Here is a 24,931-nt window from a genome sequence, read left to right as displayed (position 1 = left end):
CTAATTATTTCATTCCAGTTTAATGCCACACACAATCATATAAAGTTGATTATATTTTATATAAGTTTTGAAAAATGATTTCACCCAGGCTACATTTATTTGATTCAAATCACTGTAATATTGTGAAATATTTTTCTAGTTTATAATAGCTTTTTTTCTATTTGAATATATTTTAAAATGTAATTTATTCCTGTGACACAAAGTAGAATTTTCAGCATCGTTACTCCAGTCTTCAGTGTCACATGATCCTTCAGAAATCATTCTCATATGCTGATTTGCTGCTTAAGAAAAAATGTTTATTATGTTGAAAACATGCATACATTTTTTTAATAGAAAGTTCAAAAGAAAAGCATTTATTTGAAATAGAAATTATATTATAAATGTTTTGTTATTATTACTGTATTGTTACTTTTTAACAGATCTTTGCTAAATAAAAGTATTAATTCCCTTTAAAAAAGAAGTCTTACTGACCCCAAACTATTAAAAGGTAGTGTACATATATTAATAAAATCAATTGATATGTCAAATGAAGTAGTTTTACAAGATTGAAACCTTCAACAGAAGAAAGTAGAAAGTGATCTGGTTTTGCACATTTTGTTGAAATATCTTATTTCAGTTCAGTAAATTCATTTTCCTGTCATTCCAGTTCAAATTCCTGTTCATCATCCCGTGGGTCGTGGCTAATTTGATTCAAATTCACGCTCTTAAAGTGAAAGGGAGCCAAAACTTGATTTAATTCTGAATCAGGCACATGCATGTCTCAGAATCCCGTTTCCTGCCTCATCTCTATCACTGCATGGAGAGACACGTAATTTGATATTCAAATGTTTCCACCCAGGAAATCGGACATCATCTTCATCAAATTAATTTCTCAGTAATGTTCATTGTTGTGTGGTAATGGATTTGTCTCAGTATTGAGGGAAGCACTTGCCATCCATGATCATTTCATCTTGTTCCCTGAGCTCCTCAGCATTATGTGGTTATCATGTCTATTTTAGTCCTCTCATGCGATTTTCTTTTTGAGTCATGACACAGAGGAAGATTTTATTGCACTTTCAGAGCTCAGAGGAATTCTCACTTATAGCTTCATTGCGATATCAACTAGACATTGTAGATGTTTCTACAAAATATTCTTTGGAGAATAAAATATATTGGATGTAGATCCAGATCAGATCATTTGTGGGAGAATTTGTTGAGAAATGTTTGAGCTCATATCGAAATAATGGCATTCTTCTGAAACTCTAAAGGAGACACATGTGGGATTTACTGGGGTCTTTTCTTCTGAGGGGGAAAAATATCTAAGAACAGGAGACTTAAGTTTAAGTGTTCCTTTTCTCTCCATTTAATATTGTTATTGACTAGAAGATACACCTGAGACATTAAAGACATCTCATTTGGGATTTTTCTTTCCTATGAGAATTTATGTTATACTTCAGTTCAAATCCTTATGTGCGCATTAATTTTAAAGTTACAAAACATGATAAATACGTTAATTCTGGTGAATCACCCTGATCTGCTTTATTTTAAAAAGGGATTCACCAACTTACAGCTTCATATTTCATTTTATTTAAATAATTTAACAGCACATTTGTAACTTCACGGCTCTCTGATATCAATTTTAGTAAGTGTTTTATTATTTTTTTTATTGATTATTTATATATATATATATATGTATGTTTTTCTGCTTTAATTATCAGCTTTTCATCGACTCAGGAAAAAGCCTAAATTGGAAGATTCTGATTGGTCAGTCATAACAAAGTACTTCAGACAGCTGTGTCATAATGAAATTAAATGGCGCTCCATCTTGCCAAGATCTCCTAAAATGTTCTGTTTGGATCTTCAACCGTTTTAAGACTGTCTAGCACAAAGTGATGTTTGAAGTAAATGCTGTTCTTGTACTTTTCTGAAAGGATGTCTTTAATAAGGTAATCTCTTTGATTAGTTTCATTCCATTAAGATGTTGCAAACACCTAAATGTCTTTCCAGGGAAATGCAATACTTCAGATTTAGTATTGATATTTGCATTGCTATTGCTCATACTAGAGATTAGTGACTCGTCATGCACCGTTTGTGTTGATGTGAGGTTGTGCTTTTATTTTTAAGCGACTACTACTGAGCTGGTTATAATTGTGTTGTGTCTCAATCTAATCTTGACCTTTGTTTGCATGCAAAGGACAATTTACAGTAGGTAAAACAGGTAGCTATTGCTTAATGCATTATGCAACACACATGCAAAACTTCTGGTAGAGACTTTATCATGCGTAACCGTCTGTGCAGTTTTCCAGAGACGAGTGACAAGAGAACCGTAAAAGCCTGAGTTGTCATGGCGACGTATGCTGTCATCTAATTGAAGAGAGATCTACGTATCAAGCACAAAGGCCCCATAGGACTTTTGACTTGAGCGGTAAGCATAATGCATAGAGCAGTAATGAATATACGTCTGTCTTGAGGTTCAGTGATGATGACGGTTTGAAGATTAAAGGGGTCATATGATGCTTTTTTAAAGATAATTATTTTGTGTATTTGGTGTAACAGAATATGTTGACATGCTTTAATGTTCAAAAAACACATTATTTTTCAAATACTGTACATTATTGTAGGTCCTCTATGCCCCGCCTCTCTCAAACGCTTCGTTTTCTACAAAGTCCCTCCTTCCGACAAGCGCAGTCTGCTCTGATTGGCCAGCTGACCCAGTGCATTGTGATTGGCCGAACACCACAAGCACTCGTCGGAAATGTAACGCCCCTTACTATAATCGCGAGCTTTATCTTTTATAATAAATGTAAAGACAGAGCCCGAAAGGGGAACAGAGTAACATGACAGACACAGTGATGAAGCTGGTATGTGTTTGCGGTACACAAGCCACGGTTAAGACAGCTGACTCCACTGTGATGTTACCCTCTCTCTCTTTCTCTCTACAGCATCTCCCTGACATGCTGCTTCAACACTGCGGTTACTGAAACCACGCCTTCTTTCTTTGCGTGCACATTTGGGCAGCATTATGCAAATATTTCCACATAGTGAGGTAGATATGTGGGGGCGTGTTAGAACGAGCCGTTTTAGGGGGGCGTGGCAGAGTCTTAACTTTGATAAAGAATATCTCTTTGGTTTTGAGACTTTAGTCTTTGCAACTTCAGGGATCTTATCTATGCACAATCAGCTTGTAACACTCCAAAGAGAAAGCAAAACTTGAAATCGCATCATATGACCCCTTTAAATGGGAATGTGCTCTAATAATGTCTGCAATTACATACAAACTATTGTACTCATATAAAGGGTGTGATGCAAATGATTTGGATCTTATACAATGATTTACACTTTGTTTTCCCCCTGAAAACACGTGAAAAAATCCAACAGATTTACACTGAATGAGGGACCCAAGCCATGTCTAGAGACATTGGAATATCACAGAAACTAGATATTGGAGTCAGTTATTTTGGCAGAAAACTTTTAAGTGAATGCATGTCAAATTTGCAGTATAGTCAGTTAGGGAATTCAGCAATAAAAAAAGAATTGTAAAAGAACCACAACCTCTTTCTGTGTGGTGACAAGTGGAGAAGTTAGTAGTCAAAGACGAGTTACGCAAAACCTGTAGTTCCTTCAGTAGAGCTTTTGTTTTGTTTTGGATCGTCTGTTGAACATTATTGTCTGAACAATCGACTTGCAGGTACGCCTGAGCAGTGCACAGCATATAGAGTCTTAACTTTGATAAAGAATATCTCTTTGGTTTTGAGACTTTAGTCTTTGCAACTTCAGGGATCTTATCTATGCACAATCAGCTTGTAACACTCCAAAGAGAAAGGAAAACTTGAAATCGCATCATATGACCCCTTTAAATGGGAATGTGCTCTAATAATGTTTGCAATTACATACAAACTATTGTACTCATATAAAGGTTGTGATGCAAATGATTTGGATCTTATACAATGATTTACACTTTGTTTTCCCCCTGAAAACACGTGAAAAAATCCAACAGATTTACACTGAATGAGGGACCCAAGCCATGTCTAGAGACACTGGAATATCACAGAAACTAGATATTGGAGTCAGTTATTTTGGCAGAAAACTTTTAAGTGAATGCATGTCAAATTTGCAGTATAGTCAGTTAGGGAATTCAGCAATAAAAAAAGAATTGTAAAAGAACCACAACCTCTTTCTGTGTGGTGACAAGTGGAGAAGTTAGTAGTCAAAGACGAGTTACGCAAAACCTGTAGTTCCTTCAGTAGAGCTTTTGTTTTGTTTTGGATCGTCTGTTGAACATTATTGTCTGAACAATCGACTTGCAGGTACGCCTGAGCAGTGCACAGCATATTGAGCGGCCATACGTCTCTCCCTCGCAGCTGTGTTGTCATTTGCATTAAATTAAATACGGCGTATAGATGTGTGGTTTCATAACCCCTGGTTTTCGTTCCGCTGATGAGAATTGATTTGGATATTGCTTTTCAACGCAGTGCCAAAAGGTGCATTTCATATTTATCCAACTTCACTCAGCAAAATGAACTCAAGCGATGTTAGGAAAAGTAATAATGTGGAAGATGAACATCGTAAATCCTTCTCATTCCGCTCACGCTGTTTGGACCGAGGCCGGTATTACGTTGTATAGAGGAAGAACAAAATGGCCTGTGAAAACTGAGACTTATCTTACAGAAATCCAGTACTCCTCCCAGAGGAACGCCCCAAACGTTCCCTCAGGATCAGCATTGTTCACTTCCACATGGCCCGATGCCAGTACATCAATTAAAGAGACTACAGAGGGAACGTCCAGTCTAATATACAGCAGAGTCCAACCGATAATCTCATTTAAACCTGGAGCAAACAGAAAATTCAAGGATTTTAAAAAGTGTTACGACGTGAAAGAAATATTTAAGATATAATATTTAAGATCTTACATTGTTATTCTACACTTGGTCAGAATATTTCTTTAAAAAAAGAAATGTATATATATATAATATATATACAATTTTTATTTATTACATTTCATATATATCGGTTGGTAAAATGTGTTTTTTATGGGTTTTTTTTTTCTTTTCAGAGCTGAAAATGAGCACTCTGCATGGACATACTCCTAAACCTCATCTTTCACAGAAGAAAGAAATTCTTACATGTTTGAAAGGACATGAGGGTGAGTAAATGACAGCAGAATTTCCATTGTTGTGTGACTGTTCCTTTAACTGTGAAATTTATGAAGTTATAAATTAAGGATATGGAAGGTCTGACATGCTGCACATTATGGCTAAAAAAAAAAAAGGCTCAGAATGACTGCCAGTTTCTCTTCCTCTTTCATCACGATGACATGAAAGATTTTTAAATGCTTGTAAACAATGTTGTTCAAGGTCAATATCTAGAAAGCAGAGTTGTGATGGATTTTAATGATAGCACGAGACATAACAAATTAAACAATTTCACATAGTATTTATATATATGCATATTATATTATTTATATTATATATGTATACCATTCAAAGGAATTTTTTTGCAACGTTTTTTTGAAAGAAGTCTCTTTTGCTTAACAAGGCTTCATTTATTTGATAAAAAATACAGTAAAGCTGTAATATTGTGAAATATTATTACAATTTAATTGAACTGTTGTCTATTTAAATATATTTTTAAATGTAATTTTTTAGCATCATTACTCCAGTCTTCAGTCACATGATCCTTCAGAAATCATTCTAATATACTGATTTGTTGATCAAGAAACATTTCTGATTATTATCAATGTTGAAAACAGTTGTGCTGCTGAGTATTTTTGTGGAAACTGTGATGCAGTTGAGGATTCTTTGATGAATAGAAAGTTAAAAATTTATCCGAAATACAATTTTTTGTAACATTTAAATGTATTTACTGTCACTTCAATTTAATACATCCTTGCTGAATTAAAGTATTAATTTCTTTCTTTTAAATAAATAGTCTTACTGACCCCAGACTTTTAACAGTAGTTTATTTACATTATTCATTGCCAAGACTGTTGGTGAGATTTAAAAAAAAATATATATATATACAGATAAAAATATATATATACACTGTTCATTGAAACACATGTTGACTATAGTGGGGCAAGTTGTCATAAGTTAAGAAACACAAAACAAATAAATGTATAAAAATATATATCCTACAGATATTTTAGTAATAATTTGTATACATATATATACCATATCATAAATACATTTATGGAAAACAGTTCAGCCTCTTCATTCTACAGTTGGTCTTTGTTTTTAGGTATCTCAGTGCAGTTTTACAATTTTTTTGTTTAGTACAAATATGACAGCACTAGAATTACAGTGTATTTTGGATGTTATTCCAATAAAAATATTCTAATTTAGAAGCTAGGCATATGCAAATTCACTGCTGGATAAATTTTTTTAACTTTTGACTTCTAGCCTGGCTTACTTATTGTACTTATTGTACGTGATGGCAGACTAATGCTAACCGTCCTGATTTGCGATCTGAACGACCTGTGGTTTTATTTTCATGCTGCACCTGGCAGTGCTGTTCGAGTTGCTGCTGACGTTGTTATCCAAAGTCTGGCTGCTCTGATCTCCCTTCTGCTCCGAGCTTGTCAGCTTCATCAGGATGCTTTTATATGCCATCTTGATCTTAGGGACCTTGAATGCGTACACTATGGGGTTAACGGCGGAGTTAGCATGAGAGAGGAGGATGCCAATGTAAAAGGCGACAACGGGCACTTCTGCACTTGTGTAGTAGTCCAGCGCGTTCATTATGTGCAGCGGGAGCCAACAAACGACAAACAGAACCAGAACCAAAGCCAGAGAATTGGCCAGTTTCCGCTCCTTACAGTAAAACGACCTGGACTCCACGGGGCGCCCGACTCCTTTTCTCAGTTGTTTGGATATCATATTGAAGAGAAACAAGTACAGGATCATCATGATGATGGTGGGTGTAAGGATGCAAGCGAGGAAGTTGAAGTTGACCATGTAGGACATGTCTATAACCATGATGAAATGACACGTAATAGTGGAGTTTTCAGCTGTTGTGGTGCTTTTGTTGTGCCATCCGAACATGGGGATGAGACCTAGTATAAAAGCAGAGAGCCAACATACAGTGACCGCGGCCCACAAGTGCTTCTTTTTGACTGCTCCTCTGTACCTGAAAATTAAAAATTTGATTAATACAATATAAACAATATTTGTATAATGTTAATAATAAAATTATTATTATTATTATATATGTACATTACATTTTAAAAGTTTGGGGTTTGGTAAGGTTTTTTCTAATGTCTTTAAAAGTCTCTTCTGCTCACCAAGGCTGCATTTATTTGATCAAAAGTATAGTAAAAACAGTAGGCTAATATTGTGAAATATTACTACAATTTTAAATAACTGTTTTCTATCGTAATATATTGTCAAATGTAATTGATTGCTTGATCAAAGGTGAATTTTCAGCTGAAATCAGTTGTGCTGCTTCATATTTTTGTAGAAACTGATACATTATTGTTTTCAGGATTCTTTGATGAATTGAAAGTTGAAAAGAACTCAATTTGTTTGAAATTGAAATCTTTTGTAACATTGTAATGTAAATGTCTCTACTGTCACTTTTAATCAGTTTAATGTATCCATTGCTGAATAAAAGTATTAATTTCTTTTTAAAAAATGAATAATTTCTTAAATTATTTAGCATTACATTTTTAAACAAATTACAGACTCCAAACTTGGAATCAATGGCGTCATGAAAAGTGGGCATTTCAATACTTAAAGATCATACTAAAAAGTAAAGTGTCATTTTCAGAGGCAGTGCAAGTTATAGTTTGATTGAAGATTATGAAAACCTTTCTGTGAAATAAATACATTCTTAATGTACAATAAGATTTTAAATGGGGTCATTTAGATTTCATGTTGACCTAAATAAGTTTTTTGTTTCAAGTTGCATATTGCTCAGTATCATGATCATCTCTAAGGTCTGCAAACATTTGCTTTCCTCCTTATCAGCAAGCTTGATCAACTTGGCAACCACACAAGTAAGTCTTCAAATATGCATTGCAAAAAAAGCTTGACTATTAAATGTTCAGACCTGAGAGGGTTATAAACACGCAGGTATCGGTCCACAGCGATGGCCAGCAGGGAGTGAACGGAGGCCTGGGTCAACACAATGACCACACAGCTGATGAAGAGGCAGCAGTAAAAACTAGTCTCCAAGCGTCCATCAACCACCACTGCGAGAGGCACAGCCACCGCTCCCACCAGAAGATCAGCCACCGCCAGAGACACGACGAAACAGAACGTGGTCTGACTCAAGGCACGGCAAGACCACACCGCCCAGATCACCAGCACGTTCCCCAGGCAGCATCCTACAGCGATGAGCACTTCCAGGGAAGTATAGATCACCTTCTCACCATCAGCCATGACGAGAATAGGCACTGGAGCTCTACAGGAACTTGCTTTAAGTAGTGGTGGTTTAAATAGGAAGTTGTCTTGACATGCAGAACCAAACATGCTCACACATAAGCAAATCATTTTTTGCAAGATCATTACTTTGGAGTGACTTAAATATAGTGTTTTTTTTCTCTAAATTTAAAAAGAAATAAAGAGAATGTTTTAGAAATTTGAAAAAGAAATGTTTAAAAAAATATATAAAAAAATATTTTTTAATTATATTTAAAAATTAAGAAGATATACTACCATTCAGAAGAAAGATTTTAACTTTTTTTTCTCCGCAACAACACATTAAATTATTCTCTATAACAGTTTCCACTTATAATGACTGAAAAACTTTCAATGAACTAACCTTTAATTAAATTTCAGTCACATTTAGCACTCCTCCACGTCAAAATGATTGAGATAGCCAATCAAATCAAAGAATGTGGGGGGCAGGGCTTTAGCGTTCACGGATTGCATTCCACTTTTAGACACGCACTGGCAAACTTCCGTAAGCACTTCCCCTCAGGGGGAATCCCCGCTGCCATTTTGAACTGCATTCCACTTCATGAAGTGGATGATGGGAGTTTATGAGGACAAATCCTTGCCCCCTCGATTTTTACCTATATTTACACTTCAGTTAGCTCCATAGACCACAATATAACACAATCATGACATCATCGCAGATCGCATTTAATTTATCCCTGTTTCAATAACTCCTACAAATACAACTCCTTATATACACTATAAACACTTATAAAGGGACAGACATGTAGATGTTTGTGAAAGATGTTTTCTCTGTTTTGGAGGGATACTATATTTTTTGTATCAAAATTTGTTAGTATTTTAGGTTAGGGTGGATAATTTTATCAATACATATTACTGCTATAGTTTTCATTAATAATCATTGAGGATAACTTTGTCTAGTGCTCTTTATTAATGTTTTTAGCATAACTTCGTGAAAATTTAAAGGGGTCATATGATGCAATTTCAAGTTTTCCTTTCTCTTTGGAGTGTTACAAGCTCTTGGTGCATAAAGAAGATCTGTAAAGTTGCAAAGACTAAAGTCTCAAACTCAAAGAGATATTCTTTATAAAAGTTAAGACTTGTCCACGCTTTCCTAAAACGGCTCGTTCTAACACGCCCCCACATGTCTACGTCACTGTGTGGGAATATTTGCATAACACCGCCCAAATGTTCATGCAAAGAAAGAAGGCGTAACTTTTATTCTCGCTGTAGTATTGTTGTTGCCGCCGCCATGTCGTCGAGACGCTGTGTGTTTCATTGTGAAAGCGAAACTACTTTGTTTGGCGTTCCAAAAGAGGACAATATCAGCTTCATCATGTCTGGAGCTGATCCGTGCTGGTCGCTGAGGAAATACATCAAGTTCGCACTGTGGATTGCCGGATCGGCTTTCACCGTGGAAGAAGCGGAGTCCAGCCCGGGGTCGTCACATCTGGTTGCCACAAGCCCGCCGGCCGTGCAGTTCTCAAGCCCGCCGTGTGTGACGCTGTGTGTTTTGTTGTGAAAGCAAAACTACTTTGTTTGGCCTTCCAAAAGAGGACACAACTAGAAATCAGTGGGTAAGTTGTATTTACAACACTGTTCCAGAACAGTTCAACCCACATATTCAGATGTGTTCAGTGCATTTTATGGAGGACTATTTCCTGATCCTGGGAGAGTAGACCACAATGCGTCTGTGTACAAAGGCTGCTTCTATAAAGTGGGGCAGTTCCAACTTTGCAAGGACAGTCTGGCGCTTCTGACTCACAGACTGTAAGTACGTTTTTTATATTTAAAGAATTTGCCACTGATGATTCAAACGCGAGTTTTAAAGTAGCGCTTGTTGTTTGTCGTTTCTCCGATCACAAATGCAGACATGGTTTTAGGGTTTACGAGGCGCGATATGCAACGCAACGTGTAAAAAGACAGTATAAGTTATTATAATCAGTAATTATGTCCCCACTGAATGCAACAAATGCCTCGTTTATAATGGGTTTTATTGGCTTTTGTCTTGTCATGCCGACACGGCATCACAGTATGGTGAGAGGCGTAACATTTCCGTCACACGCTTGAGGTATTCAGCCAATCACAATGGACTGGATAGCTGGCCAATCAGAGCACCCTTCACTTTTCAGAATGATGAGCTTTGTAAAAATCGACGCGTTTCAGAAAGGCGGTGCATAGAGGAGCAACAATAATGTACATTATATGGAAAATAATGTGTTTGTTTAACCTTAAACCGCATAAACACATTGCATTACACCAAATACACAACATAATGTTCTTTTTAGCAGCATCATATGACCCCTTTAGCTACTATAGGCTACTGAATTAAATAGCATAGACTTCTTCATGGTTAATGTTTGAGAAGGCTATTCCATTTTATTCTGTAACCTACTTGTTCTACAGATCCTTGTACTGGTGTTAAAATCCCCATGAAATCAAAATTAAAGTTTTTTTGGGTGTTAGTATCAATATGTCAGTCTTAAGGTTATCTATAAGGCAGTGTGCTCCAAAACAGTGACAAAATGCGCATTTAGAAGATATAAGCATTCAAAGCTTGCAGTTCGTCACTTCCGCCAAAACAGCTCAACGATTTTTTTTTGACGTCACATCGTACTTCAGCTTCTCATCAAACTTTCTGTCCAATCAAATGCTCTCTAGAATCCGAAGCGCCCACCCCCTACACTATAAAATAGAAGCTGAAGCCGTGGCTGAAATCGGTCACTTGTCCACAGAATTAGTATTTTCTGTACAGTGAATGGGCTATACTATATAGGGGACAGGGAATGATTCAAACAGTGTAAATATGCTTTCCATTGAGGAAAAAAATAAGTCTTGTGTCACGCTAACCGCCAACACACACTCTGCTCCAGTCCAGAGACATGATAGCACAGAGCGGATCACATGCGCGAGTCGGCCAGACCACAAAATGTATCGGAGCTATTTGAATTCTACACAGAATGCTATATTTTATAGCAACATGGATGAGATTGTGGCTGGCATACTCTGTCAAATGCGGCTTTACGGAGCTCAACGGCTCTGAACGGCTCTAGCCCAAGCTGTGATATAAACGAACGCTATTGGCTATTTTAAAAAGGGGCAGGGCTGCTTATATGTCCCGCCCTGTCTTCCTGTTTCAGTTAAAATGACGTCAACACATAGAGCAATGCTGTGTGTTTCTAAGCATTTCAGGGGACCTTTAAATGCTACTGATTTTGGCAGCATTGATAATGTTTCTGGCAGATTATCATTAATTTTGAAATTTTTTTTGCATTTGCATTTGCCTTGCCAAATTTGGTATCCTGTCAGCAATAATTACTGTCAGTTTAAGTGTAGGCGATGCAGTGTTGCCAGATATTGCTATAAAACAAATAAAAAACGAAAAAAACCCCGAAATTATTTCAAATCTTTGGAAAAAAAACAAGATTAAGATATCACTGATAAAAGAAAAACTGTGAAAAAGACAGTCCAAAAACGCCTATAATAGTTGGATCTGGCAACACGGAGGCTGCGCTCGCGCCCTCGCTCACAACTTTCTCGAGACCCATTCACTCCGCCAGTGTCTCGCAGCGATCATTTTCATACTACGAGCGCTAAACATTCTTGCAAACTGTCTAAACTTGCAGACACTCCTATGAGGAGTTTTAAACAGCAAACTAGTCATTCAGAGAACAAATTTTATTTTTGAACATGAACAATTTAGAGGTCCAAACCTCGGTGACCTCATTGATGGCTACGGGCCTGAATGGAACGCAGGGACTGTTTACACCGATTACATTATTTGCCCACCGTGGCACTGCCCTCTCTGTCATTTGTATTTTTTATAGAAATAAAAATTCAGATGGAAAACGTAGCTACACTAAACTGAAAGTGTCTGTTCTGCTCCATACAGCCAGGGTTGCCAGGTCTGCGTGACAAAACTAGCCCATGCCAGTCAAAAACTGCGCAAAGTAGCATAATGACCATATCCTGAATATCAAAACTCAAAATATGTACGTATGTTTCATACCTAAAATATCTTTTACAGTCACTGTTAAGTACATTGATCATAAACACAGTAGGCTTCCTACCAGTGGTCCTCCTTCAAAAGACATCTAGCGGAGTTTTATCATAGGTAGAAAGTCAAATATTTAAATAGGCTACAAGCATTTCAGTCAAATGTAATTTATGCAGTATTTCAAACTTTTAACCCACGGTGGAAAATCAACCCATGGCAACAGTTTAAAAGTAGCCCATTTCCATGGAAAAAAGCGGAACTGGCAACCCTGCATCCAACACAAGCTGCCTGAGTCAGATTTGATAAGACCATGCTGGAGGATTTGCTGCTAAACAGATCCTGAGCTCTTTGACATGTCTGATCTCCTAAGATGTGCTCCCTTTACACAGAGTCTGCGTGATCATGAAATCGAAAGTGAAAGGGAACACTGACCACTCATTTAAAAGTGATTTCAATACCCCACATATTGGCGTTGCACGAAAATATACAGTATTAGAATCTTTGCGGGAGTGGGCGGTAATGGTCAAAAATTCAGCAGGTATTAGTATCTAATATCTGTTTTTCGATACAATTGTTAGAAAGACCAACAGTAATATCCTGTTATATGCAAACTAGCCTACCCCACTTTTTTTTTTTTCTCTCAAATTTGACTGTTTTGAATTAAAAATCTAGAATGAATCATCTATGTGATTCATGTAGGCTAATTCATAACTGAATGTGACATGATAAATAAAAATTTTGGCTTTTTATGCACACATTCACTCTTAATCGTATGCCTTTTATTCTTATTCTCAAACTGTGCAAATTGATTACAAAAAACAAACCCTTGTTCTTTTACAGTTTTTCTTTCTTTTTTTATTCCGGTATTATTATTTAGGCCTAATTACATTAGACCATTGACGTTATTTTTATCCATAAAATAAAAAAATATATATAGGTAGCGAAATTCAGTTTAAATTGCAATATGCAAAATGGCAATGCAATATTCAAAATGGCAATGTATTTCTGTATTTAAATTATGTGTGTGTGTGTGTGTGTGTGTGTGTGTGTGTATGTGTTCAGTATATTATGAGTGTAATGCTTCATTATGAAGTAAGTATTAGCCAATTGTTTCTGTAACTCGCATTCTAAAACCACTAAATGATCCTCCTCCGGAAGAGGTCTGAAGGTGTGAAGGCCTTTTTTTTCTTGGTAGTGAGAAAAATAGCCTCTCTATTTCCTCTCTGCCTGTTATAGCAACTTTCAGTCTAGTATTCACACAGAGGCTTCCAGTCCAGTAATCACAATGGTATCAGGTGGAGGATTCATTTACGTCTCTCTTGAAGTGCTCATTGCAGTGGGATGCTGTCTGGGCAATATGTTGGTGATCTGGGCCGTGTGGAGAAGTGGAGCCCTGAACAAACCCACTTTCTGCTTGATCGTGTCTCTGGCGGTGGCTGATTTCCTGGTTGGGGCCGTGGCAATTCCTCTGGCTGTGACTGTGGACATCCACATCAAAATCCCTTTCCATGCCTGTCTCTTCATCAGTTGTTTTCTCATCGTGCCGCTGCAAGCGTCAGTGCTCACCCTCCTGGCTATTGCTGTGGACCGATGTCTGCGGGTTTGCATCCCTTTCAGGTGAGTCGGCCTCCAGAGGGCTTTGAAATGACATGAGCAATGGGCTTTAAAGGGGTCATATGATGCTTTTTTAAAGATCATTATTTTGTGTATTTGGTGTAACAGAATATGTTGACATGCTTTAATGTTCAAAAAACACATTATTTTTCAAATACTGTACATTATTGTAGGTCCTCTATGCCCCGCCTCTCTCAAACGCTTCGTTTTCTACAAAGTCCCTCCTTCCGACAAGCGCAGTCTGCTCTGATTGGCCAGCTGACCCAGTGCATTGTGAATGGCCGAACACCGCAAGCACACGGTGATGCATTTGGGTGCATTATGCAAATATTTCCACATAGTGAGGTAGATATGTGGGGGCGTGTTAGAACGAGCCGTTTTAGGGGGGCGTGGCAGAGTCTTAACTTTGATAAAGAATATCTCTTTGGTTTTGAGACTTTAGTCTTTGCAACTTCAGGGATCTTATCTATGCACAATCAGCTTGTAACACTCCAAAGAGAAAGGAAAACTGGAAATCGCATCATATGACCCCTTTAATGCGTGTCAAGTTTGTTGAAAGCAAAAGCGAAATATTTATTCTGTACTACCTATAGATAAAAAATCAAATAAAGCTCATTGATCATGCCAGCTCTTGTGCAGATTGGGTGCTTCTCATTTCTTATTTGTGCATCCTCGTTTCCTTTCCTCGTGTCTTAGCCCTTAGGATATGAGGGAATCTGGGAATAAGGGATCTGCCCTTATGTTTTTAAAGTTTGTTATTTAAGACATTTATAATAACTATTAATAAAGCAAGATGCCCTGTTGAAATATATGACATGTATGGTTTATTTAAACTGCAAAGGTAAAATGTAAATTAAAATGATCACGACAGATGTGAAGGGTGAGGAGAATTTGTATGTGCATCAGGTTTGTTGCCAAAAAAGACTTCCGCATAGCATACACGTGTGTATCCTCGCTCATAGCTCCTCTGGAAGTCTCCTCACTCCTCGTTCCTCGCCTCCTCACGGTGCAATTAGAGAATTGAGATGGGTTAAGGCTAGAAGGGATACAGCTGCAGCTACTGGGCATGCACACATCAATATAGCGTCATTTTTATGTCCTTCAAGATGGCTGAGTTCGATCGGATTCCAGGTCACAGGCTCGAGGACGGAGGAGCGAGAATATGAGGAAGCATCAATTTGAGTATTGAGAAGCCCCCCCATGGCTGCGTTCCAGTCCACATTTTTTTTTATATTGAACTAAAAGTCGGAAAAAACAAGTCAAACTATTGCAAGTATACTACAGGTACAGTTTAAATATATTGCATTTAACGACCGATATTAATATTGAAATTAAATTATTATATCAATATTATTAATAGTGATATTAAAACACATTTTAAGTTAATAATATAATAGGTTGATAATATTAAGAAATGGGCATTGTGCAATAAAGAAATACTCCAAATTATAGTTTTACATCAGTAAGTGATATGTCAATAAATATGTTAACGGATTTGAATGTTACTTAGTATGAAATAAAAGTTATTGAAGATCATTTTTTTAAAATTCTTTTTCTTTTCTTTTTTTACTGGGCTACTCCCCTTATTTCTCCCAACCCTAGTAACGCCCCTGACTAATGGACCAATAATGACGCTTAAACCCGCCCTGATTTACGTGAAACTCTAACCACAACATTTGGAAAAGCAAGTGCAGAACATGGAAACAAGAGCGAAGGGACAAACAGCATAAGCAAACAAAAATGTAAAATATGAGTAGAACAGAGCACAAAAAACAGAGAAATATAACCAAGGAAAACATGATTTTGTGTATAAGTCGGATAATTTTGCATTGATATTTCAGTTTTGTGCAATATGATTTTAAATGTTTAAAGTTTTCGTTCATGCTTATTTTTTTTAAATGCATTATAAAACTTTTGATTTACGCGTATTATTTTTCGATCCGTGACCATTGTTTGCTATTCTGAAAACTTTCATTTTTTAATTTTGTGCAAGATATTTTTACTTGCGTTTTTAAAATTTGGTTTCACACTTGCTATTTTTTATCCGTGACTGCAATACATTTGGCAGGAATTTGATCCCATAGCAGTTGTTGTTGTTTATTAAATATTGTTATTCAATAAATAATATTTTATATAAATAATAGTAGTATTTACTAATAGTATTTAGTTTTGGGAAACTGTGTGTGTGTGTGTTTGTGATGATGATTTTAGTTACATTATTTTGCCATTAGACGCGGCAAGAGACTGTTTTTAAAAAGTGTGCCTCACAAGCGCTGAAAAGTTAAGCCAAAACGTTTCGATTGCCCCTAGGTGACTGGTCCCAGTCAAAGTCCCTTTAAAGGAATCATGAACTGCCTCTGTTTTTTATTTTGTACAGTTCTCTCAGGGTCTGGGGTTTAGAAGTAATAGGATATTTTCTGTCCTGTTTTCGACCCCCTAATCAGAACGCTCTGTTTGAATAGGCGTGGCAGATTGTAGACTCGGAAGTAAACGACCACTGCTATGATTGACTAACCCTCCGTTCCAATCAGAAGGGCTCATCCCTATTCGCTAAATCCCTTCAAAGGGTTTACCCTCCGGAGTGAGAGTTTTGAAGGGTGTAGGGGACCAAACAACTGTTTCTTGAAGTGCCCTTCTGCGTCATCATCCAGTGCCCACACAGAGGCCCCATCATCATGGAAAGAATCAGCACAAAGGATCACCATCAGTTGTACCCTTGGAAATCCTTCGTTCCGAAGGGCCCTATGAAATGGCCAGGTTTGAGCACTTCGTTTTGGAACGACCCTTCAATATGGTGGCCATGATTTTTTTCACTCCGAAGTACCCTTCAGAGGGTGATATATCCTGTTTGGAACGCACCGTAAAAGTTGTGTATGTTTGACAGCCTACATCCTTCACAGATGGACACTGCTGTGATTTAGGTTAAAAACGCATAACTACTCATATCAAACGATCTGTCAGAAGAGACAAAGCAATATGACGATGTAATGAAAACGGTTGCACTTGTGTTGCGACATTACTGTCAGATCCAATATAGTCTGCACAGCGTCATCTTTTAGTTTCAATCTTTTTGAAAATCCTGTGTCGAATTGTGCCTTGTTTGTAAACGAATCCGCTGTAAAATGAAGTGAACAATAGACAGAGTTCTTACTGATGTGTTCTGGATCTTCATTAAAAATAAAGTTCATGCACTCTTTCCTAACGTTGGAATCAGAGGGAAGGCAATGCAAATACCGTTTTTGTTTTTTTTCACAACTTGGCTCTGCACAGAATCTAGTTTTCTTCAGAGCCATCTTTATCATTTGGTTTCTGCATAGACCAGTGCGTTCGTGTCTCTCTCGGGGCTAAACAGGCAGTGATGCCGATTTTCTTCTGCGGAGGCAGTGCTTATCCACACTAATACCTCATAGAGTAGAACATTCCAAAAGCTGTCGTTTTGGCAGACTGCCTTCAATATAAGCTGTTTTTAGAGTAACGACTAAGTTTTGAGTTCTGAAACTTACAGGACATTTTTATAGTAAAATGATCTCTTATATGTCAAAAGATCAAGGCAAGTTTGGTTTCTCAGTTCATGACCCCTTTAAGGCATCTTTGAAATGCCTCTCAGTCATGCAAGTGCAGCTCCCATCTCTTTGAATGGGGAAACATCAAATTCTCCAAAACTGTTCGCCAAGCTTGCAATTAAATTTCATATTTGAAATCACCAGTGAATGACAATAGCTGTCTCATAAATGTTGTTTCTTTTGCTCAAATAACATTAGAATAAGCTTATTGGCTCTTTAAAAAAAAAGAGATTGGCTCTTTTATTTAGGAGGAGGGGCTTCCTTTGATAGAGTAGCCATATTGAGCGTTGCATTTCTCCCCATTCAAAACTATTCGAGTAGCACGTCTTGGGTATTCTATTGTCTTTGTCCCAGTATAGGTCATAAACCCGCCCTCTCCATGTAATGGGACGTCAGACAAGAGAAAATAATTCAATTACACTTGGAGTTGTATTTATCTTCATTTTAACAAGCCCCTTGTACAGCTATCAGCAGGCAAAAATTGGAGTGGTCAGGGGAGTGTCCTTGCGATCGACTCTGCGGGAGTGTGGGCGGGACACGGCTCCACTTCACTCGCTACTGTGCAAACTCAGGTTCCGAATCAGCACAAGATGTCAGCGCCCTATTGGGAAATGGGCGGCTTCATTTTTCTTCAGTGGAAGATAGTGAATGTGTGTCGTCTGTCTTTTTTTACAGTATATGGTTTTTACGAGTCAGCAGTGAAGACTTTTATGTTGAAAGAGACAGTGAAATGCGGTGGTAAACAAGGAAGTCATTTCTACTTTCAACAACACATTAAGACGCAGCCAACAAATGTACTGAGCAGCGCTGTCATTGGAAATCACTCTGAATAGATGAAAGGATAGTACGACAAAGATATTTCCTCAGCGTACATTCAAACTAATGTTTTATTGTGAATATGAGATTGAGCTGAAGAATAAATGCTGTGTCAGATGCAGGTAATCACACTCGCTAAGTCAATCACTCTCTTATAATACCCTACTACACAACACTGCTTTTAATCAGTGGTGTATAAAGAACCTGAAAGCCATACTCAAGTAAAAGTACAGATATCCTACCAGAAAATTACTTTGGTAGAAGTTGAAGTCACCGTTTAGATTATTACTTGAGTAAAAGTCTTAAAGTATGTGATATTTATTGTACAGATGAATAAATAATGTTTTGTTTTTAACATAAAACGCAGAATACTGTTATTTAAAATTATTTTAAAACCGCCAGTAGGTGGCAGCAAGTGACTGTTAATGAGTGAGTCATTAAGATTCAACCGATTCATTCAAACGACTGATTCTTTCAGAAACAAAGCATTTGACTGTGCTAATGAGTGAATCACTGAAAAACAAAAACAAGCAATATTATGTCTAAAATGTAAGTCACTTATTGCTTTACTGAACTTGTATAAAATGATTAATAATGCATGGCCGCTTAGAACTTCCGTACATATCTCACGGCTATTCCTGTGATATTGCTCATTTATGTTATGTTATGTTATGTTATATTTTGTTGGAGAGGTGACACATTCAAAAAATTTAAACAACATTGGAGATATGGAATTTTCTTCATTTAAACCTGGAAAGGGAAAGTTTTAGAATTTTGAAAATGTGAAATTAAGAAGAAATATTATTTAAGATTCTCTGCTATCTTTAGATCAAATAATCAAATAAATGATTAAATAAAGCAGTTTGATCATGTCAATTCCTTTGTGCAGATTGTCTTGCTTTGAAGCTAAAGACTTTTTATACAATTTCTTTACTTGTAATGAAAAATATTTAAATACATTTTTAAATAGTATATTATTAGTATAATATATTTATAGAAATATTTTTAATTATTTATTATAATATGAAATAGAAGCATTTTCAGATCCTAATGCAAAATGACATTTGCAACATTCAGCGCAATGTTCGTTTTTAAGAAATATTGGGCAAAATTGATTTTGATGCTCTTCTTTGCTCTACAGGTACAAGTCTACAGTCACTAAGAAGCGCTCATGGTTCCTCGCCGCTATGTGCTGGATTCTGGCATCTGTTCTGGGCTTCTTACCCATGTTTGGATGGTACAACAATGACGCACTGACACGTTACAACTCCACCTCCATAGACTGTCAGTTCATTGTTGTCATTCCCATTACATACCTGATCCACTTCATCTTTGAGGGCTGTTTTCTTCCTCCGTTGGCAGTCATGATCGCTTTGTATTGCTACATCTTTTTAAAAATTAGAAGTGGAAGAGCAGGTATGTCAGCTGAAACCAGTTCATATAAACAAAAGGAGCACAAACTGGCTACCTCTCTGGTTTTAGTCTTGGCTCTTTTTATTGTTTGCTGGCTGCCGTTACACACGATACAATCCATCACATACTATAACCAGAGTATACATGTACCGCCCATTGCTTTGTACTTTGGCATTCTCCTCTCTCATGCCAACTCGATGGTAAACCCTGTAGTGTACGCCTTCAAAATCCCTAAGATAAAGCGGGAGTACGGGAAGATTTGGAGGAGGGTGATTGGTCAACAGCAGCAGGCAGATACAAACAGCAGCAGGATTCCTGCTAGTAATACCGCTGATAACCATGATGGACGAGTTCATGTGAAAATCAGTCCACAGGGGGGAGCCAGGACATGACTGACTCCATAGTACAATAAATACAGACTAAAGAAACATTATATATATATATATAGGTGTATCTTAATAAATTAGGTCATGGAAAAGTTCATTTATTTCAGTAATTCAACTCAAATTGTGAAACTTGTGTATTAAATAAATTCAATGCACACATACTTTCCGCCAAGACCAAATACATTAACATTGTCATGTACATTACCATGCCAATCCCTCCGAGAATTGTCATGACAGAAATATATATATATGTGTGTGTGTGTGTGTGTGTGTGTGTGTGTGTGTGTGTGTGTGTATATTTAACATCACTTTTTTTCAGACTAAACCTAACCTTCCAAATCTTACTTCAGGTAGCAGTTACACGGTTCTGCCAGTAGGGCGCCTCAAAACACCACAGTCAAAGTCTGAGAGTAACTGTAGTTAACAAAGTCCCTTTCAAGTATATATCTATAGTCTTTGGTACTTAACTGAGTAACTGTATGAGGTGTCTGGCTGAATGTGTATAATACTGCACATGTATGTGTAGTTTAGTGCACTATAAAATGTCTGTACAATATTACAAATATGAACCTGCGGTGATGTACAAAACAAGTTGTTTAAAATAATAATAATAAAGCTTCATTATGAAGTACATATATGAAATGTTATTTGTGACTTTCATAATACCTAAGCAATGTTCATAATATTCTTTTTAGAATAAGTCACTCAAAAAGTCACCCTTTATTTAAAGGTGACATATTATGCCCCTTTTTACAATATGTAATATAAGTCTCTGGTGTCCCCAGAATGTGTCTGTGAAGTTTCAGCTCAAAATACTCCACAGATCATTTATTATATCATTTTGAAAATGCCTATTTTGAGTGGAAGCAGAAACACGCTGTTTTTCGGGCGTGTCTCTTTAAATGCAAATGAGCTGCTCCTCCCCGCCCCCTTTTCCAGAATAGAGCTGCGACATTACAGCTTGTACCTGCTAAAAAACATCTGTTTTGGTTCTGATTATCATGTTTATCACGCTGAAATCATGCGTTTTAAACCATATGAGTTTAAACTTCTGATATACGGTTTTCTGAGCGCACACATCCGAAGCACACGCACAGAAAGCGGCTGTCACAGCATGTGAGTACTAAACTAAGTTTACATTAAAAACACACAAGTTACAAAAAAGATTTGGTTATGTCTGTGAAGGTAAACAGCTGGGAAATAAATCGCTTGTTTATTTTAGATCTGTGTGGCAGCAGCAATTTACAGTAAATAAATCCACTGCTCTCATGTCTCCTCGGAGGCTGGGACTGTAAATAGTGTTCTGTGCTCGTCTCTGCAGCCAAAGACAGAACAGTTAGCATGTTCTGCTCAAACTTTCACCATGGCATTAGAGCTAGTACACCGTTGTCGTTTGCGAAATCAAAATGATGGCGCCTTGACACTGTTGCCAACTCTGGCGAGACAAATAAGCAACCGCAGCTTCAAAAACAAGCCCAATATTTTTTGATAATTTATTATCATCAATATTATTTATTATCAATTATTTATTACCAATAAATGAGCCCACAACATATTAAACTGAAACTACCCTTTTATCTGAAAAGCAAAAACATAAGTTATTTTACAAAAATCAGCAAACTGCAACAAAGCAGGAACAGAACTCTTCTCCAATCACCAGTGAGCAGAATAGGATTGGAGAGATGCAAAAGGAGAAAAACACAAGAGCTTCAAAGGGGAGCTGTAACATAGCCACATATTTATAGCCTACTAAAATATTGGCTATTCGAACCAAATCTACTCTTAGTATTAGTATAGGCCTACTTGTTTTTTTTGTGTTTTTTTTTTACAGCCCGTGATAATTAATACATTACAAAAACATTGTAAAAATTTAAAATTAGGCTACCTTATAAAGGAAAAAAGTCATCCCATCCCACTCCTCCACATCTACTACTATCATCGCTTGGATTACAGCGTCACACCATTTCTTTTTGAACGTGATTTTTCTTCAATCCTTCATTGAATAAGAATGAGGAATATTTGGCAAATGAAGCTGCAGCACTTATATTATTGCACTGGTTGGCTATTAACTGTGAGCAGACAGAGTGTCAACCAATGCATTGGAGAATACAGTGAACATAAATGAAGAAACGTTAGGTTAGGTTGTTAGGTTTTCCTAACAAGTAACCATAATTTTTAAAATAAGCCTAAAAAATCACGACCCGGGATTTTTTCATGCAACTTTACAAAAAAAGAAGCCCAAAGTCACGTATAATACGCGGAACTTGGCAACTCTGTGCCTTGAGTGGAAGTTTACAGATTAAGGGGCGGTAATATTATAATGAGATCCCTTTGACACGTCACCAAGGGTGTGAAATCAGACGCGCTCGTTTTCTCAGACGCTTGCAGAAAAAAGCTTCCCAAAACAAAGTTACTGGGTTAATCTTTTTCACGTTTCCTTGGTTGGTAGATGCACCGGGGACCTGATTATAGCACTTACAACCTGGAAAAGTCAGATTTTCATGATATGTCACCTTTAAATTGAACATTTACATTTAATCATTTAGCATACACTTTTAACCAAATCGACTTAAAAAAAAGAGAACAAAAGAAGCAATCAAACCAACAAGGGCAGTAATATGTAAGTGCTGTGACAAGTCCCAGTGTAACGTGGTACATGCAAATAAATAAAAAATAAATAGATAGAATAGAAAAGAATAGGCAACACTAGTGTTAGAGGGTCCTTTTTTTATAAATAAATAAATAAAAAGAAAACAATAGAAATAGAATAGAGAGTGCTAGTTTTAGAGGGTGAATGTGTATATATATATATATATATATATATATATATATATATATATAAATCAAAGACAATCATTTTAACGTGCTTCATCAGGATGACCAAAACTGCATTGCCGATACAGTAACACATTCTGAATTTTAAAATAAAAACGAATAATTTTAACAAATAAAATAGCAGTGTTGCAAAATAAAATATAGTAGCAAAATAAAATTGAAAAAAAATGAAAGTAACAGTGCAGAATAAACTAAGAATGATAACAACTATAATAAAAACAGTATGATATTTTACTAATACTAGTTTTTTATTGACCAATTTTACTTTTAACATTTACAAGTAGACCGGTTAAAGATACTCCAGTCACTCTGTCTCTCGTTGTTTATAATGATGTGTTTTTACTCTCGTTCATTGTGTCTCTCAAGGAAGGCAATAGACTGTATAGTTATCACCTGAATAGGATGAGATCCTTCCCACAAACTATACAACCTACTACCTCAGCTTGTGGAGACACACAGATCTGCAGGTTCAGGAGCACCGCTTCAGAATGGAGAAGATATAGGCTATAAATGAGGACAACTGAAGTAGCTTAAAACATCATTTCAAGTGTTTCACGCAGTTTCTTCAGTAGACAGCTGGTTAATCTGCCTCCGTAAGAAAGACAGTAGATTGTATAGTTATCTCAAAGGGAGGTTTTATACTCCACAACTATTCAATCTACTACCTCAGCTTTAGGGACAGAAACAAACATGCCGTAGATGTCGATTCTTCACCGAATCTGCACAGGGATGAAAGAAAGAAAATGTATTCAAAATTACATTAAAAGGCTTTCTTTATTTATTTTAATTTATAAAATTATCATTTATCTAAAAATTTACATTTATTGATCTAAAAATTATTATTTATTTAAAAATGATTTATTTATTCATCATTATGCATACAGTATATGGGTCAAAGACATTAAGATTTCCGCATCATAAGAAATTTACAAAAGTGATTTTATGTCCATAGAAAGCACATTAAATGCAAGTTAAAGTCATTAATTACTCACCCTTGTGTTGTTCCAAACCCGTAAGACCTTCGTTCATCTTCGTCATCAAAATCTGAGGGCTCTCTGACCCTCCCATAGACAGCAAGGTAACTACCACGTTCAAGGTCCAGAAAAGTACCAAGATGATCGACAAAGTAGTCCGTGCGACATCAGTGGTTCAACTGTAAAGTTACGAAGCTACGAGAATACTTCTGTCAGGACCACTATCGTCAAAATGATAGATACTTAGCATAAAGTTTGGTTTGGCGGTATGGTTCTGTTCTGGGCAAAAAACCTCCCTGCCCATCCATGCAGCCTGTCATGAATGAGCAGGGAGAGCAGCAATAATAACCCCCCCAGGGTTAACAGAACAGAACAAGGCAGATATCATTAATGTACTCAATGATATTTAAGTGTAACACTTTATTCAAGATAAAGGAGTCTGATTAGCAAGGAATATCAGAAAGCTAAGTCCTGACTGTGGCGAAAGGTGGAGCTGGGGATGGAGGAGGGTAATTTGCTCCGAAGCAAGCTGAAAAGCTGCTGAATAATACTGAATACAGCTTATATAGGAATGCCGCGATAGGTGTCGTATTCCTATAGGTAGATGTGATCAGCTGAGAATCAGCTGATGCAAGCTTGACTCACGTGACCTGCCAGAACTAACGCTAAAGCTTAATTTTTTTGACGTCATCACGCCAGATCTGGGTCAGCGCCGCCACACGCTCGCGTGATGATACTGACGTGAACGCGCATCCACAAGTGACGCAGTAGAGACGAAAATGTGGAATAAAGTCGTTATTTTTGTTTTCTTTGCACAAAAAAGTATTCTCGTAGCTTCGTAACTTTACAGTTGAACCACTGATGTCACACGGACTACTTTGTCGATCATCTTGGTACTTTTCTGGACCTTGAACGTGGTAGTTACCTTGCTGTCTATGGGAGGGTCAGAGAGCCCTCA

The 24,931-nt window shown here is 36.9% G+C and overlaps 2 protein-coding genes across 2 annotated transcripts; one reads left to right on the top strand and one right to left on the bottom strand.

Moving 5' to 3' along the window:
- Positions 1-6,129: 6,129 nt before the first annotated feature.
- LOC107595403 (adenosine receptor A3-like) lies at positions 6,130-8,489 on the bottom strand. The gene is made up of 2 exons (XM_016285792.1): positions 8,026-8,489; positions 6,130-7,104 (listed from the first exon to the last, which is right to left on the bottom strand). Exons 1-2 carry the CDS (start codon positions 8,481-8,483, stop codon positions 6,423-6,425), a joined length of 1,140 nt encoding a protein of 379 aa, XP_016141278.1. The 5' UTR covers positions 8,484-8,489; the 3' UTR covers positions 6,130-6,422.
- Positions 8,490-13,657: 5,168 nt separating this feature from the next.
- Positions 13,658-20,170, top strand: adora3a.1 (adenosine A3 receptor a.1). Its single transcript, XM_016285841.1, has 2 exons — positions 13,658-13,989; positions 19,507-20,170. The coding sequence occupies exons 1-2, from the start codon at positions 13,658-13,660 to the stop codon at positions 20,168-20,170; spliced, it is 996 nt and encodes a 331-aa protein (XP_016141327.1).
- Positions 20,171-24,931: the final 4,761 nt, after the last annotated feature.

The sequence above is a fragment of the Sinocyclocheilus grahami genome, unplaced genomic scaffold, assembly GCF_001515645.1.
Source record: "Sinocyclocheilus grahami isolate Dianchi unplaced genomic scaffold, SAMN03320097.WGS_v1.1 scaffold202.1, whole genome shotgun sequence".
Lineage (NCBI taxonomy): Eukaryota > Metazoa > Chordata > Actinopteri > Cypriniformes > Cyprinidae > Sinocyclocheilus > Sinocyclocheilus grahami.
This window is presented reverse-complemented; position numbering and strand designations above follow the sequence as displayed.

Coding starts and splice junctions, on each gene's coding strand:
- LOC107595403 (XM_016285792.1), bottom strand. CDS start 8,483: ATGATCTTGCAAAAAATGATTTGCTTATGTGTGAGCATGTTTGGTTCT. Junction 7,105..8,025: donor CGTGTTTATAACCCTCTCAG/GTCTGAACATTT, acceptor TTTAATTTTCAG/GTACAGAGGAGCAGTCAAAA.
- adora3a.1 (XM_016285841.1), top strand. CDS start 13,658: ATGGTATCAGGTGGAGGATTCATTTACGTCTCTCTTGAAGTGCTCATT. Junction 13,990..19,506: donor CGGGTTTGCATCCCTTTCAG/GTGAGTCGGCCT, acceptor TTTGCTCTACAG/GTACAAGTCTACAGTCACTA.